This window comes from Protopterus annectens, chromosome 14.part0, assembly GCF_019279795.1.
Source record: "Protopterus annectens isolate FY-2018-M chromosome 14.part0, PAN1.0, whole genome shotgun sequence".
NCBI classification, from domain to species: domain Eukaryota; kingdom Metazoa; phylum Chordata; order Ceratodontiformes; family Protopteridae; genus Protopterus; species Protopterus annectens.
In genome coordinates, this window is record NC_056748.1 from 906,281,306 (window position 1) to 906,300,959 (window position 19,654).

Consider the following 19,654-nt stretch of genomic DNA (forward strand, 5'->3'; position numbering starts at 1 on the left):
TTCCGGATGGTCACCCTACAGTCCATTCTACCTTATCTCCAAGAGTGCGACTGAATGTGCTCGTTAGACCATCAAAATACACAGAAGCTCCAGGAGGTTTCTGCGCTTCCGGTTGGGAGCCAGTCACTTTCAGTTTAGAGCCCTACACTTTGGTCTCACCACAGCCTCCAGGGTGTTCACCAACGTATTGGCAGTTGTAGCGGCTCACCTGAGGCTTCAGGGTATTCAGGTGTTTCCATACCTGGACGACTGGCTCTTCGCTGCACACAACATGCATCACTTGTGTCTGGCCCGAGATTATTTCATTCGGCTAACAGACCTACTGGGAATTAGTCAATGTTTACAAATCCCATTTGCAACCAGTACAAATTCTAGACTTCACTGGGGCAGAGTTAGACATTTTGCAGATGAAGGTATTCCTAACTCCAGACAGGATTCTACATCTCAGGTGTCACATAGCTCAGATAGTGAACTCTAAGTCTTCAAAGGTGAGCGAGGTTCTCCAGGCTCTGGGCTCTAGGCTCTATGGCTGCTGCCATAACTATTCTCCCTTATGCGCGCCTTCACATGCGGGTTCTTCAGTGGACTCTGGCTGTTCAGTGGTCTTGGCTAGACCTACCCATGGAATTTCTGATCAAGCTCAGATGTTCATCGTGTTTCACTGTTGCAGTCATTACACTTGGGTTATCCTGCTTGCAGGCTACCCGCAGTCGGCTTGAATTCCAAAGTCTTGGTCCGGCGTCGGTTGCTGTCACCTCTTCCCTGACGTCAGTGTGCCACGGGTATAAAAGATGTAGCCGACACCATTTTCTTCAGTCTTTCTTGCCGCGCGGTACCCGAAGCAAAAGCAGTTCACAAGTGCCGGTCAGCCAACTCCTGAGATTTTCGAAATTGAATTTCAGATCCAAAGTCTTCAATAAAGCTAAGTACCCCGTTGGGGAAACTTTTTTCTTGCTCCAGACCAATGTCAGAAAAAGTTAACAATTGTATTTCTTGTGGGAAGCAAATACCTCATAAGGATTTTCACTCTTACTGTATTCCTTGCCTAGGCCCTGACTGCGACGTTGCTAGTTGTCGGTTTTGTGCTAGATTTAACCAACGCACTATTAAGCGTCGGTTCAATTTTGCTTTTCATTACTTTGGCTGAAGGTTTAACTACATAATGCCATCGGAACAGCCGACGAATGGAGTTCATAAAAAGCGCAAGGAAAAAGAAAAGGACAGGCATCCGAGGTCCAAAACAGACGATGAAGCCTCTTCTAGGCCAACCGCCGGTTCTCAGTGAGGCACTTTTGCAGCCCCTGCCACCCGCTACCTCAGAGCCACAGGCTGCCTCCGACTCCCGCGTGGAGACAGCTAGGCCTCTGGATACTCAAGGTATTGGGCCTTCGGAAACTAATCCCTCAGATGGGTCCGGAGCCGCTGAGCAGGCATCGGCTTCTGAGGGTGTTTTCAGACCTACACAGCTCTATATCAAGCCCACTTCAGCATCAAAGACAAAGACTAAAACAGTTTTAAAGGCAAGAAAACAAGTACAGCATTCTCCAGGACAGACTTCCTTGCCTAAGAAACAGATGCTCAAAATGTCCGAAGACCTAATTACTTTGATCAGGGGCTCCCATCCCCCTCCTGATAAGAGGCCTAGGCAAGACACTGAATTTGATTCCTCTGATCAGATTTCCATTTCCTCTGACTCCTCTTCAGAACAGGGATACTCTATTCCTCCCTATGAGGATTCTGATGCTGAAGAATCTATTCCTTCAGCTTCTCCTCCTGAGGATTATTCATTTGGGGAAACCTTGCTTACCATGAGGGAGCATTTCCACTGGTAGAGCCAAGATTATTCAGATTCTAAGAAAAGGCTCAGAGACTTTCTTTTACTTCCTCAACACAGACCTCCTGCTATTCCTCCTGTTCTACACATTGTAGATGATGTATTTTCAGTGTCCGGCCCGTCTTCCGACTCTTTACCTCCTGCACTTGTTAAGCCAGACAGATACTACAGGGTTCCAGATTCTCATAAATTTCTATATAAAAACCCTGCTGCTGACCCAGAAACTATTTCACAGGGTCCCAAAGGGTTCAAAGCTGCTACTGCAAAAAACCCTGTCCCCTCAGATAGAGATTCTAGGGCACTGGACAGATGGGAGAAAAAAGTTTGCATTTCTGCTACCTTGGCTGTAAGGGCTTTAAATTGTCAGTTTCTTATGCTTAAATATCAGCAATATGTCTCTGTTAAAGCAGAAAATGTTGACAAATTCTGAATGTGCTGAGAACAAGGAATTGCAGGATTTATTGCATGCAGCTGAACAATTGGTAAAACATACTTTGCAGTGTGGTTATGATTCACTGGAGGCCTCTTGCATGGCCGCTGTCACAGGTTCAGTCATTAGAAGGCATGCTTGGTTAAAAGAACAGACTCTGCCTGATCATGTTAAAGCAAAATTATTGGATGCTCCATAACAGCATGATACTTTGTTTGGTGTTAAGGCAGAAGAGGTGTTGAAGAAAATGGAGGATAAAGCTAAATCTATGCAGACAGTTAAGGATTTCTTACAGGTGCAGCCACCCAGATTTAGCAAGAACTGGCCTAAGAATTGGTCCTTTCCTGTGTCAGGCCACAAAGAGGCAGATACAGACCCTAGAGGCAGACAACAGCCCCAGGGCTCATACATGCCCAAACAATGGGGTGCTTCTACCTCCAAAAGCAGAGAAGACAAATCACAGCCATATAGGAAACAGTCCCAATGACTTCCCTCTGCCAGTGCCAAGCATTTATCTTTTGGCAGCACCCTTGGGGGGAAAGCTAGCACTTTTTTCACAAAATTGGCACATAATTACCCAGGACAAATGGGTTTTAAATATAGTCTCTCAGGGCTACAGGTTCCACTTTCACACCCTTCCAAAGGCAAAAGGTATGCCGGACCTGCCACACAATCAATGGGCAGAGGCACAAAACCAAGTATCATCCCTCATGGACATGAGGGCTATTCAGCCAGTGCCACAACAAGAGCAGGGACAAGGATTTTACTCAAGACTTTTCTTAGTACCAAGAAAGGACAAAGCATGGAGACCGATTCTGGACCTGTCTATTCTAAATACTTTTCTGGACGTTCCGAGAATCAAAATGTTGACTCTGCAGCAGCTTCTGCCCATGATGGGCAAAAAGGCTTGGCTTGTAACTTTAGACCTCAAAGAGGCATACCTTCATGTCCCAATCAGACAATCTCACAGAAGATACCTCATATTCATAGCTGGCTCAAAGCACTACCAATTCTCTGCACTGCCCTTTGGCTTATCTACTGCGCCCTGGGTCTTCACAAAATGCCTGGCACCAGTAATTGCATTTTGCAGACAGAAAGGAATTCAAATATATCCCTGCTTGGACGACTGCCTTATTCAAGCAGAGGCCAAAGACATTCTACTAAAGCATCTGGCGTTTGTAAAAAGATTACTAATTTGCCTAGGGTACACAGTAAACAAAAAGAAATCAAAACTAGTACCCTCTCAAGAGATAATATTCCTGGGTGCAAGCTTAAATACAACTGCCCAGATGGCTTATCACATGCCAGACAAACAAAGGCATCTGACTTCTTACTTCGAAAATATGGCAACAAAGACCTAGTTATCTGCAAGAAAAATTCTGCAGGCTCTGGGCTACATGGCCTCCTTCATTCTGCTAATTCCATATGCAAGACTGCATATGAGGAAACTACAATGGTACCTAAAAAGTGTTTGGACTCAACATTGCCACAGCCTGGAATCATTAAATTCCCTCATTCCTTGCCTACAACAGGAGTTTCGATGGTGGGCACAGGCCTGTCACCACAACAAAGGACAGCCATTCACTTTACCCACAACCAATCAAACACTAACAACAGATGCATCAGATTATGCCTGGGGGCCCACATGGCAGGAAAATGTATTCAGGGCACATGGCCCCCAAGCGAAAGGCATCTACACATCAATCAAAAAGAGATGCTAGCTGTACAAAATGCCCTGACAGCCTTCAAGGACCTACTTCACCCAGGACAGCTGCTGATAGACGGACAACACCACAGTCATGTGGTACATAAACAAGCAGGTGGGCACACATTCCTACCCCCTCTGCAGACAAGCCATGATTTTGTGGAACACAGCATTGACTTACCAAGTACACCTGCAAGCACAATTCCTGCCAGGAAAAACAAATGCTCTGGCCGACAAACTAAGCAGAAACCTCATGGACCTTCACGAGTGGAAACTAGATACACAAATCTTCAGCATGATAACAAGGAAATGGGGATGCCCAGACATAGATCTTTTTGCCTCCCCTCACAACTGCCAACTTCAGAGATTCTGCACAAGGACTTATCACAAACAAGCATGGAAAGTGGATGCCCTGTCATTCAGCTGGAACAACCTTACAGTATATGCCTTTCCTCCACTGCCTCTCCTCCCCAAGGCACTCCTAAAGGTCAGACAAGAGAAGCCACAAATTATACTGATTGCCCCAGATTGGCCACGCCAGCACTGGTACCCAATCCTAAGGAGCTTGTCCCAAGGCCCAGCCTGGACATTATCTCAAATTCCTCATTTACTGACCCAACAAAACAATCAGATCCTGCACAGCCAACTCGGAACTCTAAATCTAGCTGCATGGAGGATACTGTAACCATTCAGAATACACCTCTCTCTAAAGCAGTTATGGATGTCATTTTGGAGGCCAGGAGGCCCAGCACCAGAAAATCTTGTGCAGAAAAATGGAAGAGATTCTGTGCTTGGAACCAGGCACAAGGAATTGACACGCTTGTTCAAAATATTCCTCAGATTTTACAGTATCTAACTGAGATGCTGGACAAAGGCCTATCCTTCTTATCAATAAAGATCCATACCTCTGCCATTTCAGCTCATTACAATACAGACCCACCTACTTTTTCATATCCATTGCTTAGGCAGTTCCTCAGGGGGGCCAAAAACATAAGACCTCCAAGGAGAGCACCAATACCTGCATGGGACCTCAATTTTGTCTTGGAAAAACTCACAATGCCTCCTTTTGAGCCAGCCAATACAGCTGACATAAAATTCTTATAATGGAAAACAGCTCTGCTCCTAGCAATAACTTCAGCAAGAAGAGTCTCTGAGTTACAGGCATTAATGGCTGTGGAACCTTTTATCTTCCATCCGGACAGGGTTTCTCTAAGGACAAACCCGACATTTATGCCTAAGGTAGTGTCCAGTGTGTGGCTCTTAACCAAACCATTCATTTGCCTACTTTTTACCCAAACCCGCAGAATAAAGGGGAGAGACTTCTGCATTCTTTGGAGATACACAAACAACTACGCTTCTACTTGGACAAAACTAAAGCTTTCAGAAAGACTGAGCAACTTTTAGTGGCATATGCTGCTGGATCACAAGGAAAGGCCATCTCAAAGCAGACTATTTCAAAATGGATAAGAGACTGCATTCGTTTCTGCTATTCACGACATGGTAAATCAGTGTCTAAGGGCATTAGACCACATTCTACCAGGGCAGCAGCCACCTCAGCAGCCTTCCTCAGAGGAGTACCAACCAAGGATATTTTGGAGGCTGCAACTTGGACTTCAGTGCACACTTTTACTAAGCTCTACCATTTGCCTCTTTACTCTAAATCCAGAGCAGGCTTTGCCACTGCAGTCTTGCAGGGCCTTATAGCTACTCCTAATTCTATTTAGACCCAGCCGCCTCACCTCAGCTTTGGGATTCAACCCAACTGTAATGACTGCAACAGTGGAACACGATGAACATAATACATTTGTGTACCTACCATAAATGTAGATGTTCAAGTGTATTCACTGTTGCAGTCCAGGTTACCCACCCACCATCCCCCTTTCTTTGCTGGGACTTATCTGTACTTCTCTATCCTATACACCCTATGTGGTGTATTTGCTTGTAGATGAAGGTATTGTTATTTTGGTGCATGCTTTTATTAGCATTGTTTTTTAGCCTACCCTTTTGGGGGCACCTGACATCTGGGGCAAGAAAAATTGAAGAAAATGGTGTCAGCTGCATCTTTTATACCCCTGGCACACTGACGTCAGGGAAGAGGTGACAGCAACTGACGCTGGACCAAGACTTTGGAATTCAAGCCGACTCCAGGTAGCCTGCCAGCAGGATAACCCAAGTGTAATGACTGCAACAGTGAGTACACTCGAACATCTACATTTATGGTAGGTACACAACTGTACTTTACGTCTGCAGGACATCTCTTCTTTGGTGGTTAACTTCACCGGAGATATCAAAAGGACGCCCATTTGCGTCACCCCCTGTCCAAACCACAGTGACCATGGACGCCTCCCAACTCGGGTGGGGGGGACACTGTTCGGGAAGGACAGTCCAAGGCACGTGGTCCCAGACAGAGACCAATTTGCACATAAATGTTCTAGAGATGAGGGCAGTGCTTTTAGCTTTGGAAGCCTTTCACACAGTCCTCCCACTCGGATTGATTGCAATTCAGTCAGACAACATGTCGGTCGTCTGGTATATCAACAAGCAGGGGGGAAGCAGATCTTACACTCTTTGTCGCGAGGCCATGAGAGTTTGGGAATGGGTGATTTTTACTGGTTGGTTACTGATAGCAACGCACATCCCGGGGTGCTCCAACATTTTAGCGGACAGATTGAGCTGGGACATTCTGATGCCTTACGAGTGGTCTCTGAAACAGTCAGTAGCGGAGATTTTCCTTGCATGGGGTCAGCCTTGCTGCGATCTCTTCGCATCTCCTTCCAGTGCGAAGTGCAGCGAGTTCTTCTCTCTGATTCCCTCACCAGGGGAAGTCCCCAGAGATGCTGTAGTCCATGTTTGCCCCCCCCCCCCCAGGCTTCTGTATGCTTACCCACCTTTAATTCTAATTCCAAAGTTTCTTCAGAAAGCTTGCCGACTACGTTGCAAAGTGATCCTTATTGTCCCGTTCTGGCCTCATCAGGTTTGGTTTCCATTCCTTTGGTCTCATCTCTTAGCTACCCCGTGGGTTCTGGATCCCTGCCCGGATCTAATTTCCCATCCGTCGGGGACACGTCCGCCCCATCTGGGCAGCCTCAAGCTAACAGCTTGGTTGCTCCAGTTCCGTTAATTGCCAAGACTCCCAGTTTTTCATCCCAGGTAAAATCCATTCTGGGGCCTCTCTTAAAGACTCCACTAGGAAACTTTATTGCAGTAAATGGAAGCAATTTTCCATTTGGGCCTCACAGAGAAAAATAAATCCCTTTACAGCCCCTGTTCCAATGGTGTTGGACTTCCTGTCTGGTATCTTTCAGCAGGGAGCTAGTTCCTCCACAGTGAAAGTACAATTGGCAGCCATTTCCAGTTTTCACCTCTAGGCTGTGTAAGGCTTTTCTTAAAGGTACTTTTCTGCTACTGCCCCCTGTCAAGGATTCTGTACCTCCTTTGGGACCTTACTTTTGTTTTACAGACATTGGTGGCCCCTCCTTTTGAACCTGCAGCTTCGGTGGACTTAAAATTTTTGTCCTGGAGGACAGTCTTCCTAGTCGCCATAACATCGGCTAGGAGAGTTTCTGAGCTTCAAGCTCTGTCTGCCGCGCCTCCGTATTTGGTCTTCCATAAGGATAGGGTCTTCCTCCGTACTTAACCCTTCCTTCTTACCTAAAGTGGCATCTGAAGCAAACATAAACCAGTCCATTAATCTGCCCGTTTTCTTTCCCAACTTCCAAAATAAAGGTGAATACAAACTCCATTTGTTAGATGTTCATAGACAACTTTGTTTTTATCTTCATAGAACAAAATCTTTCCGCAAGACTAACCAATCGTTTGTTTCCTTTTCCAAAGCGTTTATGGGAAAAGCTATTTCTAAAGTTTCTTTAGCCAGATGGATCACTCTTTGCATTTCACATGCCTACAAAACAAAAGGTTTATCTCCTCCTGGTATAGTTAAGGTTCACTCTACCAGGTCCATGGCGACTTCTGCTGCTTTTTGGTCCAGGGTACCTTTGGACGATATTTGTGCAGCAGCGACATGGGCCAATTCACATACCTTCATTTCCCATTACAAACTAGATCTGATTTCGAAGGGTAGAGCATCCTTTGGCTCTGCGGTGCTCAGGAATATCCTTCCATAAGGGCCTCCCAGGATCGGAGTAGCTGGGGACTCTGTCCCACAGGTTGCAGATAAAATAAAGTTAACTATTTCAGATAAAGAAGTTATGTACTCACCATAATGTTCCATCTGAGTAGTTATACTTCATTTTTCTGCAACATTCCCTCCCTCTGTCCCCCGGACTCTATCCCGTTTTCAGGTTTGGTTTATTGGGTTGAGTTGCATACATATTGTAGTTGCAGCAAACACGATCTGAGGGAAGATAGGAGATGGTAGGGCATTATGGCTAAGGGGAGGAGCTTGGAGCAGATGCTAGAAAAAAAGTTGCCGGCTCTGATACGATTCGGATCCGTATACCCACAGGTTGCAGAAAAATGAAGTACAACTACTCAGATGGAACGTTATGGTGAGTACATCACTTTTTATTGCCAACTTTTAATGTTTAAGAATTGCTTGTTATCATATATTTCGATTCATTTTGTGTTTTTATGTCATAAGTAAATGAAGTTTTTTGAAATTTTTAATGAAATGTGATCATGCGACCTGCTTTTCTTTTGTATGTATTGACAAAATATTTGTGGTTCTGATGAAGTCCTGGTTCCTGAGCGCTTAAGTAATTAAACCACCTGACAACAAACCCAAGGTTTTGGCTTTTAGGATAAACTGCGTGTTGCTTTGTCCTAGGCATCTCTGGAGCTTTTTTGTGTTTCTGGTTTTATTTAGCTCTGGATTTGCATTTTTGTAATGTTTGTTAGAGCTTTCTGAATGACAACTGTAATATTCTTTGTTACTCAATTATACTTTTTCCTTGAATTAGTATATGCGTTCCTTGAATAACTTTCGAGCAGAGCAACCTCACCAGCATGCTATGTATTACCTTCGACTACTAATGACAGAAGTGGCATGGACCAAGGATGAACTGAAGGATGCTCTTGATGGTGAGACTTTTATTTATAATAGTGCTATACTTGCTTAATCTGTGGTATATTGAATTATTTTTTAGCCTATTTTTAATGTGTAATATAGTAACATTTGTTGAAGATGGTCTTATTACAAATAATGGGAAAATAGACACAAGGTCCACAAATTGGGGATCCACAAATCTAGTATCCAGGATTCTCTTGGTAACTCGTTAACTGGGTTTATCCTTGCTTCCTTTCCTACCATTTAAGCATTTCTGATCTCCAAAGCTAACATGCCTGGGGCAAGAGTACCCCATACCAGCACATAGGTTGGTACTAGGCTATCGGCCCTAGGGCCTGTACAAGCCTAGCCATAACAATTCCCTGGATATTTCTTCCCACAGTATTTACTTCCCTGAACCTCTGTCTAGCCGGGTGACTGACGTGATTCCCAGTGTGAATTTCCAATCTCCCATCCAATCGTCAAGGTTCCCTTTGAAGAGGGCCAAGGAAGGCACTCTGCTTGACATGTATGGGCAGTCTGTTCCAAAGTATGGGGAGTCTCTGGGTTTGGAACCTATCCCTCCAGCATGTTTTGTTCATTGTGATGACAAGGTCTAGATCCCTAGAGTGTGTGGCTCTGAGGGATTGGGATTTCTTTAAGTGGAGCATGTCCAACAGCTCAGGGTTTGACATGGCCTTGTATGTTAAGCAGAGATCACCTCTGAGTAGATGATATGCCACAGAGTATAGCTGGAATTTTTTTAGACGGTTAGCATAGGGCATCTGATTTAGGCCTGTGATTCCTTTAGTGAGGTATTTCTGCGGCCTTTCCAGCTGTTGCATATGTCTTGTGAGGTACATACCAAATGGAGCATTGTACTCTATAATGGGTCTAATGAGGGATGAGTACAGTGGATGAAAAGCCCTTAGTGATGGTCTACCACATAGAAGGATTTCCTGACTGTTGTGGCGATGTGGTTATCGAAAGTAGAAGGATTTCCTGACTATTGTGGTGATGTGGTTATCGAAAGTGAAACCACAGTCCACCTGTATCCCTAAGTCTCTCATCGCACTTTCGATGTTTAGTGTACTGCCACCTATGTGGTAATTCATGGGTGCATGTTTTTTCCCCGAAGGGGATAACTATACATTTCTTGGCATTAAGCTTGAGCCCATGGCTCTGGCACCAAGCATCTGTTTCTTTAAGGCCCTGTTGTAGAATATCCACGTCATTTGGGGATTCAATAATGGCTCCCAGTTTGCAGTCATCTGCAAACTTTGTTAGCCAGAGTCCCTTAGTGTTGGCCTCTACTTCAGAGAAGTAGATGCCAAACATGAGCGATCCCAGCACTGAACCCTGACGTCTTTCACTTGTCAGGAGCTGGATTTGGAGTTGGCTACTTTTACAGTCTGGATTCTGTCAGTAAGCCAGTTGGTAACCCATTGAGTGATGTAGGGATTTATGCCCAGCTTAGTAAGTTTATCTATGGTTCCAGAATGGGGGATGGTGTCGAAGGCCTTGGTGAGGTCCAGATAGGTAGTGTGGACTGCCTTACCCTCGTCCACAGCTCTGGAGACTGATTCGAAGAAATCATTCAGGTTCAGGAGACAAGATTGGCCCTTCACGAACCCAAACTGGGTGAGGTCCAGTGTTTGAAGGTTGCCAATGTCTTTGTTTATAAGCTCCATGATAATGCTTTCCATGCCCTTGCAGATCAGGCTCGTCAGACTGATGGAACGGTAGATATTCATCGTGCATACAGCTGCAGTAATCACAGATGGGTTCTCTGCCGTCAGGCGGTCCCTCGGTCGGCCGAATTCCAAAGTCTAGGTCCGGCGTCGGTTGTTGTCGCTTTCTTTCCTGACATCAGTGTGACAGGGGTATATAAGACACAGCCGACGCCATATTCTTCAGTCTTTTTTGCCGCGCGGTGCCCGAAGCAGAAGCAGTTCGCAAGTGCCGGTCGGCCAGCTCCTGAATTTACGAAAAATTGGAAACCGAAGTCTTCTTTAAAGCTAAGTACCCCGTTGGGGAAACTTTTCTTGCCTCAGACCGATGTCAGAAAAAGTTAACAATTGTATTTCTTGTGGGAAGCAAATACCGCATAAGGATTTCCATTCCCTCTGCATACCTTGTTTAGGCCCAGACCACGACGTCTCGGGCTGTCGCTTTTGCGCTACTTTCAATAAACGCACTAAGCGTCGGGCGGAGTTCGCCCAACACCTTTTTGGTAAAGCCTTTGATTATAAAATGTCGTCGGAGACCCCGACTACCATTTTGTCCAAAAAACGCAAGGACAAGGACCGAATCGCGAGGTCCGCGGTCTCCACCGACACCACGCCAAAACCGGCTACACGTGGTCCGGTTCTCAGCGAGACGCCTAGGCAGTCCCTGACTACCGACGACACTTCTTTGGCGGTGTCTTCTGTAACTGAGACCGCAGGTACCTCGGCCCATACCCAGACTACAGCCACCGAAGCCACTGTGAGCGTTGAGCCTCCTAATGTGGACAGGTCCACTTCCACCCATGGTGTCTTTAGACCCTCATCTTCCTTTTCCATTAAGGCCTTTTCTAAGTCCAAATCAGCCAGGCATCCCAAGAGGCCTGTTGCACAGGGCCCATCTCCAGGCCCCATGCCTAAAAAGCAGATGCTTAAAATGGCTGAGGATTTGATTACTCTTATCAGGGGTTCCCAACCCCCTCCAGACAAGAGACCCAGAGTGGAGGAAGATTCTCCCTCTTCTGATCAGGGCTCCATTTTTTCAGAACATTCTGATGTAGAGGAACACTCTTTCTCTCCTTTTGAAGACTCTGATGCAGAGCAGTCCATTCCTTCTGTATCTCCTCCAGAGGATTTTTATTTTGGGGAAACCTTGCACACCTTGAGGGAACACTTCCATTGGGAAGGCCAAGACTTCTCTGATTCCAAGAAAAGACTTAGGGAATTTCTTTTGTTACCTCAACACAGACCTCTGGCGATACCTCCTGTCTTGGATATACTTGATGTTTATGCAGAGGCTTGTCTTAATCCGGATTCCCTGCCTCCTGCCCCAGTCAAGCCTGATAGGTACTAAAGAGTTCCTAACTCACACCATTTCCTTTACAAAAGCCATAATGCTGACCCTGAAACCATTTCTCAAGGCCCCAAGGGAATGAAGGCCTCTACTGCTAAGAATCCACTACCTTCTGAAAGAGAGTCAAGATCCATAGAAAGGTGGGAGGAAAAGGTATATACCTCGGCCACCCTAGCCATGAGGGCCTTAAATTGTCAGTTTCATATGCTTAAATATCAGCAGTTTCTGTTATCACAATTAAGAAATAAAATGTCTCAACCTAAACAACCAGATTTGAAGGAGTTGCAGGATATGATGCATAGTGCAGAACAAGTGGGTAAACACACCTTACAATGTGGCTATGATGCCCTAGAGGCCTCCAGTAGAGCTGCTGTTACAGGATCAGTCATTCGTAGACATGCCTGGCTTAGGGAACAAATCTTGCCTGATCATGTGAAAGCTAAACTACTAGATGCTCCTTTACAAAAGGATGTGCTATTTGGTACTAATGCTGAGGAGATACTACGGAAAATGGAAGAAAAAGCCAAATCTATGCAAACTGTCAAAGCTTTTCTACAGGTTCAACCACCACGTTTTAGCAGAAATTGGCCTACAAAAAACTGGTCCTTTCCAGCTACGGACAAGCCCCAAAGAGGTAGATACAGTTGCACGAGGCAGAGGACAATCACAAGGATCATATAGAGGCAGGCAATGGCAAACTCCAGCACCAAGAGGTGGTGAAGACAGTGCACAACAATACAGGAAACAAACCCAATGACTTCCTCCTTTCCATGCCAAGCAAGTCTCAGCTGGCAGCACCCTTGGGAGGAAAGCTGGCATTATTTACAAGAAATTGGCATATTGTCACAACAGACAAATGGATCCTGGACGTTATAAACAGAGGCTACAGATTTCATTTTCACACTCTTCCAAAAATGAGAGGCATGCCAAACCTGCCACACAATCAAAGGGCAGAGGCACAACTACAAATTTCAAAGCTCAGACATGAAATCTATTCAAGAGGTACCTACTCACGAACAAGGTCAAGGTTTTTATTCCAGGCTATTTCTGGTACCAAGAAAAGGAACTGACTGGAGACCCATTTTGGACTTATCCATCCTAAACACATTCTTACTCGTACCAAAATTCAAGATGCTCACATTACAGCAGCTTCTTCCCATGCTGGGCAAGGAGTTTTGGCTGGTAACATTGGACCTCAAGGAGGCATACCTGCATGTCCCAATCAGACAAAGCTGCAGAAGATACCTCAGATTTCTTGCAGGTTCAATTCACTATCAATTCTCTGCATTGCCCTTTGGCTTATCTACTGCGCCCAGAGTATTCACGAAATGCCTGGCATCAGTAATTGCCTACTGCAGACTTCAAGGGATACAAATTTACCCTTATTTGGACGACTGCCTGATCCAAGCGGACAGCAAGCACATACTTCTGGAACATCTGGCTTATGTAACACGGTTACTGAATTCCCTGGGATACACAGTCAACAAAGAGAAATCCAGGCTAACACCATCTCAGAAAATAATTTTCCTGGGTGCCAACTTGGACACAAACACCCAGATGGCCTATCTTACGCCAGAAAAACAAGGGCAACTAACTCAGTACTTCAAAATACTAGCAAATTGTACCAGGCTTACTGCAAGGAAAATCCTGCAGGCTCTGGGCTTCATGGCATCTTGCATTCTTTTAATCCCATGTGCAAAGTTGCATATGAGGAAACTTCACTGGTACCTAACAAACCTATGGTCTCAACACAGCCACAGTTTGGAAAAAATAATACCAATAATTCCATGTTTACAAAAGGAATTTCTATGGTGGGCCCAAGCATGTCAAACAAACACAGGTCTCCCATTCTGCAAGCCTCAAGCAAATCAAGTCATCACAACAGATGCCTCAGATTACGCCTGGGGGGCGCACATGACAGACAGGTGCATTCAGGGCAATTGGTCCCAAAAGGAAAAGCACCTTCGCATCAATCAGAAAGAAATGCTAGCAGTGATAAATGCAATTACAGCTTTCAAGGACCTCCTGCATCCAGGACAACTATTGATAAGAACAGACAACACCACAGTAATGTGGTACATAAACAAACAAGGAGGATCACATTCGTACCCCCTGTGCAGACTAGCCATGACACTTTGGAACTTGGCTCTGGAATGGCAAATCGAACTTCAGGCACAGTACTTGCCAGGTTTGGAAAACACGGTGGCAGACAACCTAAGCAGAAATATGACAGATCCACACGAATGGAAGTTGCATCCTCAAGTGTTTACAAACATAATCCAAGCGTGGGGGAGGCCAGACATAGATCTCTTCGCCTCCCACAGGAATCATCAATTGGAAAAGTTCTGTTCAAGGACCTTTCATCCAAAGGCCTGGAGAGTGGACGCCCTTTCATTCAGTTGGACAGCATGGACAGTTTACGCCTTCCCACCTCTACCTCTTCTGCCCAAGGTACTCTTGAAAGCAAGAGCAGACAGACCGAAGATGATAGTGATTGCTCCAGACTGGCCAAGACAACACTGGTACCCACTCCTGAGGAGCCTAACACATACTCCTCCCTGGTCCCTACCTCTAACGCCTCTTCTGCTGACTCAGCACAGCTACAAAACTCTTCACAGTCAGCTGAAAACACTCAATCTTGCTGCATGGAAAATTCCTTAACACCACAACAGAACCTACTCCCCAAAGAGGTGCAGGATGTCATTTTGGAGGTCAGAAGGCCATCTACTAGAAAGGCTTACTCCGCAAAATGGAAACGGTTTTGCTCTTGGAATGAGAAAAAAGGCCAGGACCCTAGAAAACTGAATTTGCCTCAGGTATTACAGTATCTAGCTGAGCTGCTGAACAGTGGACTTTCTTTTTCCTCCATAAAAATCCATGCCTCAGCCATTTCTGCAGAATTCAACACTGAATCCACCCTTATTCTCTCACCCACTCTTAAGACAGTTCCTCAGAGGGGCTAAGAACATAAGACCACCAAGAAAACAACCAATACCAGCCTGGGATCCTAATTTCATTCTAGAAAAATTAACATTGCCTCCCTTTGAACCAGCTGCTCAACAGATTTGCAATATTTGTCCTGGTAAACAGCCTTCCTTCTGGCCATTACCTCAGCTCGTAGGGTTTCGGAACTACAAGCCTTCATGGCTGTGCAGCCCTTTCTCATCTTCCATCAGGACAGGGTTTCCCTTCGTACCAACCCGTCATTTATGCCTAAAGTGGTATCCAGGGTAGCTTTAAATCAAGCCATACACTTACCTACCTTTTACCCCAATCCTCAAAACAAAGGGGAAAGGCTGCTACACTCCTTAGACATCCATAGACAGCTACGTTATTATTTGGACAGAACAAAGCCTTTCAGGAAATCAGAACAACTTTTTGTGTCCTATGCTGTAGGAGCTCAAGGGAAGTCAGTTACCAAACAGACAATTTCAAAATGGATAGGCCACTGCATACGGTTTTGTTACTCCTATCATGGAAAATCTGTCCCTACAGGCATCAGATCCCACTCCACCAGGGCCACAGCTACCTCTACAGCCTTCCTCAGAGGAGTTCCTACCAAGGACATTTTGGAGGCAGCCACTTGGAGTTCTGTGCATACCTTCACAAAACACTACCACCTGCCTTTATATTCCAAAACTAGAGCAGGCTTTGCCACTGCTGTGTTGCAGGACATTCTGGCTCATCCCAGTTCCACCTAGTGCCTACCACTCTGTGCGTAGCTTTGGGATTCTACCCATCTGTGATTACTGCAGCTGTATGCACGATGAACATAGTACAGTTTTGTACCTACCATAAATGTAGATGTTAGAGTGCTAATACAGCTGCAGTACAGGTTTCCCTCCCTCCTTCCCCTCTTGGTAAAGGCCTAGTGGCTAACACCTCCTCATACAACCTGATTGGGTCATCCTTCTATGGTGTATTTGCTTGCAACTACTGTTTTTTGATTATATTGCATTGCTTGACTATATATATATATATATATATATATATATATATATATATAATTTATTTATTGCCTTCCTTCTGGGGGCACCTGACATCTGGGGCAAGAAAGACTGAAGAATATGGCGTCGGCTGTGTCTTAAATACCCCTGTCGCACTGACGTCAGGAAAGAAAGCGACAACAACCGACGCCGGACCTAGACTTTGGAATTCGGCCGATCGAGGGACCGCCTGATGGCAGAAAACCCATCTGTAATTACTGCAGCTGTATTAGCACTCGAACATCTACATTTATGGTAGGTACAAAACTGTACTTTCCCGGGATCCAAGATGGAGCCCCCCTTGTGGAGTGGGACAACTGTAGCTCTGCGCCACTCAGTGGGCACGTAGCCTGAGATGAGGCAATGATTAAACATGACACTTAGGTGAGGTGCCAGTTAATTTTGTAGTTCATGTAGTACACAGCCCAGAGTGTCATCTGGTCCCATGGATGCTGTATTCTTAGTTTTGGAGAGTGCAGTTTCTATCTGTGTAGCTGTAATTACCGGAATTTGGCAATCTTTTGGTATTGAGATGGGCCCTTTGGGGGGGTGAGAGGGGGATGAAGTCACTAAATCGATCTGCCAGGATATTGGCAATATCCTTGGGGTCAGTATATTTAATGCCATTCTGTTGTAGCTCAGAGCATATTTGAGCATTGGCATTTAGATTCTTGACATAACTTTAGAATGCTTTGTGGTTGTCTTTGGAATCTTTGGCAATTTTATTTTCGTAACTAGCTTTGGAGGATTTTATGAGGGATCTCAGCTTCTTACTGAGGCTGGTAACGGAATTTTTTGCATCCTGTGATTTTTTCCTCTTTTTTTGCAGCAGTTTCTTCTTTCTGTTGTATAGTTTGTTTATGGCAGGGAACTACCAGATTGGCTTTCTTTTTTTGGAGGAGAGCGTCTTGGTTCTATTTGGGATGGCACGGTTCATGCACGAGTGGATGTGCTCATACAGTGCCTTAGTGTAGGATTCAGTAGTCGAACTTTCAGCTCCCATCTGCATGGGTGTCATGAAGTTTGTCACTTCTGACTTGAGTAGCATGAAGTTGGCTTTAGAGAAGTTTTCTACGGAGGTTTCCTTACTGGGGGGTGGGGATGTGGTTGAAGGGTGATTAGCTTATGGTCAGACTTGACCAATGAGGGGGTGACCACTGGTGTGGAGCATCTATCTCCCATGTTGGTAATGACCAGGTCTAGGATATTGGAGCCCTTGGTGGGACAATGGATTAGTTGGTCCAGGGAGTTGGAATTTATGAATTCTAAGAATCGCTGGGAAAAGGTGTTGGTACCCCAATAGTTTTCCCAGTTAATGGCAGGGTAGTTGAAATAACCCAGTATTAAGGTGTTTGGTTGTATCTTAATATTTTCCAGTATGTTTAGAAAGATGTAGTGAGAATCTTGGGGAATGGTGGGGGATCTGTAGCAAGCTACCATTTGGATTGTAGTCTTACCCCAGTTTTAGTTACACCTGGAGAATTTCAGATGCATTGTGTTGGGCAACTAGCCTGGCGGTGTGAATATCCTTGGTGAATATGGACACTCCTCCACCTTTAGTGTTTCGGTCTTGGTTTGGTGGCCGAAAAGTGTGATAAGAGTTATAGCCTGGTATTGCAGGGGTGCTCTCTGGAGCCATGAACCAGGTCTCAGTTACTGCACATGCCATGATATCCCACACAGTGCCAAAGAAAGCAATCCTTACTTCTGAGCTCACCACTACTACTGTTCTAGTTCTAATGTCAGTTCTGGCGTTTGTCATGGAAGAGTTCCATCATCTGATGAATAACTAACTGAAGCCATCTGAGTATTTGTATGGTTAACACTATTCAAGCCAGGACCTTCACCAACCTTTCCTTTTTGAATGGGAAAAAAACATGACATAACGCACCACCATAAGTGCTATTAAGCCATACTGGCCACCCAGTGACATTGGAGACAGAGGTTCTTGGTCTGTCTTGTTACCTAGAGAGTAGATTTATTGGAAAGTGTCAAGCACATTTCCAACAGGAGTTTCCCTGACAAATATCCAGGCCTTTGCTAGCGCACTATCGGGAAGTTGGAGAAATGGAAACCAGATGATGGCCACATCCTCAACATTGCTTCCTAGTCCCTGCATGTGGTTTCCTCGCCCTCAGCTAGCAAGAGCTTAGATTTGCTCCAAGCTTCTTCTACTTTAGTTAATAAGTGACCTAGGATAAGTGCACCTCTAGCAGCCACCAGGAAGAGTTGTGTCCATACAGTAGGCGTCACCTATTCCAAGTCATTTAGGCAGAGCATTCCTCTGACTTGCTTCACTCTGAGGAGTAATCCTTTGGATTATTTTGTCCATAGCTCACAGGTAGCACTTTGGATTAGGACTTCACTTAATGATGCCTCTGGGACTAGCAGGGATCAGTGGCCTGAGCTGAACAGGATCCTGAGGATATCATCACAAAGGCTTTCGTGTCCACACTGTTTATTACCCGCTTTCATCAAAAGACTTCATCAGAAAACAAATTCACTATAAGTTACACCTTTTATAAATACTGCATTCAATTAACAATCAATAAAACAATGAAACAATTAAGTAGCAAAAACAATTAACCATTTAAACTTTCTTAACATACACTCTTCTGCTTTTTAAAATTAATATTCACTGCGTCATTGAGTCCTGGACTTATATCTGATCTCAGCTTTATTTGCTAGGAAGGTTTTCTTTGTTACAAAAATAATTTTAAATCACCTCCCCTTAAATCTAAAGAAAAGTATTTTGCGAAGAGATGATAGCAGAAATCAAGATGAAGATAGAAGTTTGACCTGCACCCTAGACATGACAGTAGGTAGTACTATTATATCAATTATAAATAACAACTGGAAGGTCTCACAAGTCAACAAGGAGGTTGTATCAAGCGATAGGTCATAACCCAAGGTTTGTTTATAAGAACAGTTATAATTTAAAGAACTTGTTACAAAAAGATAATAAAATATTAGGTAATATTCCATCTAACAAAAATGAAAGGAATGTTTAAATGTGGACAGTGCAATATTTGCCGCTATATTTTGGAGGGGCCTTTTTTATGTTAAACAATCCAGAATATACTATTACATTGAAAGAAAGATTTAACTGTCACAGCAAGGGTGTTTTGTATAATTAGTGTGTGTTCAGGGTGTCCAGCCTTCTATATTGGAATGACTACTAGTAGGCTGTTGGAACGTATCAAGGAACGCCAGTATTACATTAGGAAGAGAGATACAAAAAGTGCTTTGTACAAATGCACCTTGAGTTGCCCCAACTTTAACAAATTTTTATTTTCGGTTATAGAACAAGGGCATTTAGACTTAAGGGGAGGTGATTTAAAATTATTTTTGGAACAAAGAGAAGCTTCCTGGCAAGTAAAGTTGAGATCAGACAAAAGTCCAGGATTCAGTGAATATCAAGTGTTTTTTTGAAAAGCAGAAGAGTGTATGTTAAAAAAGATTAAATGGTTAATTGTTTTTACTGCTTGAATGTTTCATTGTTTGTTAATTGAATGTCATATTTATAAAGAGTGTAACTTATAGATCTGAAGTAGTTACTTCATTTGCTCTGCAACCTGTGGGTATCGGATCCGATCTCGGATCCGAGCCGGCAGCT

The 19,654-nt window shown here is 44.5% G+C and overlaps 1 protein-coding gene across 6 annotated transcripts in view; it reads left to right on the forward strand.

Moving 5' to 3' along the window:
• The window catches only part of IDE (insulin degrading enzyme), a 3,524,264-nt gene that overhangs the window by 2,736,400 nt on the left and 768,210 nt on the right, over window positions 1–19,654 (forward strand). For all 6 annotated transcript variants that reach the window (XM_044056694.1, XM_044056696.1, XM_044056693.1 and 3 more), the window contains one exon: window positions 8,889–9,009. In XM_044056694.1, the coding sequence (XP_043912629.1) occupies window positions 8,889–9,009 (121 nt within the window). The remainder of the gene's footprint in view (window positions 1–8,888; window positions 9,010–19,654) is intronic.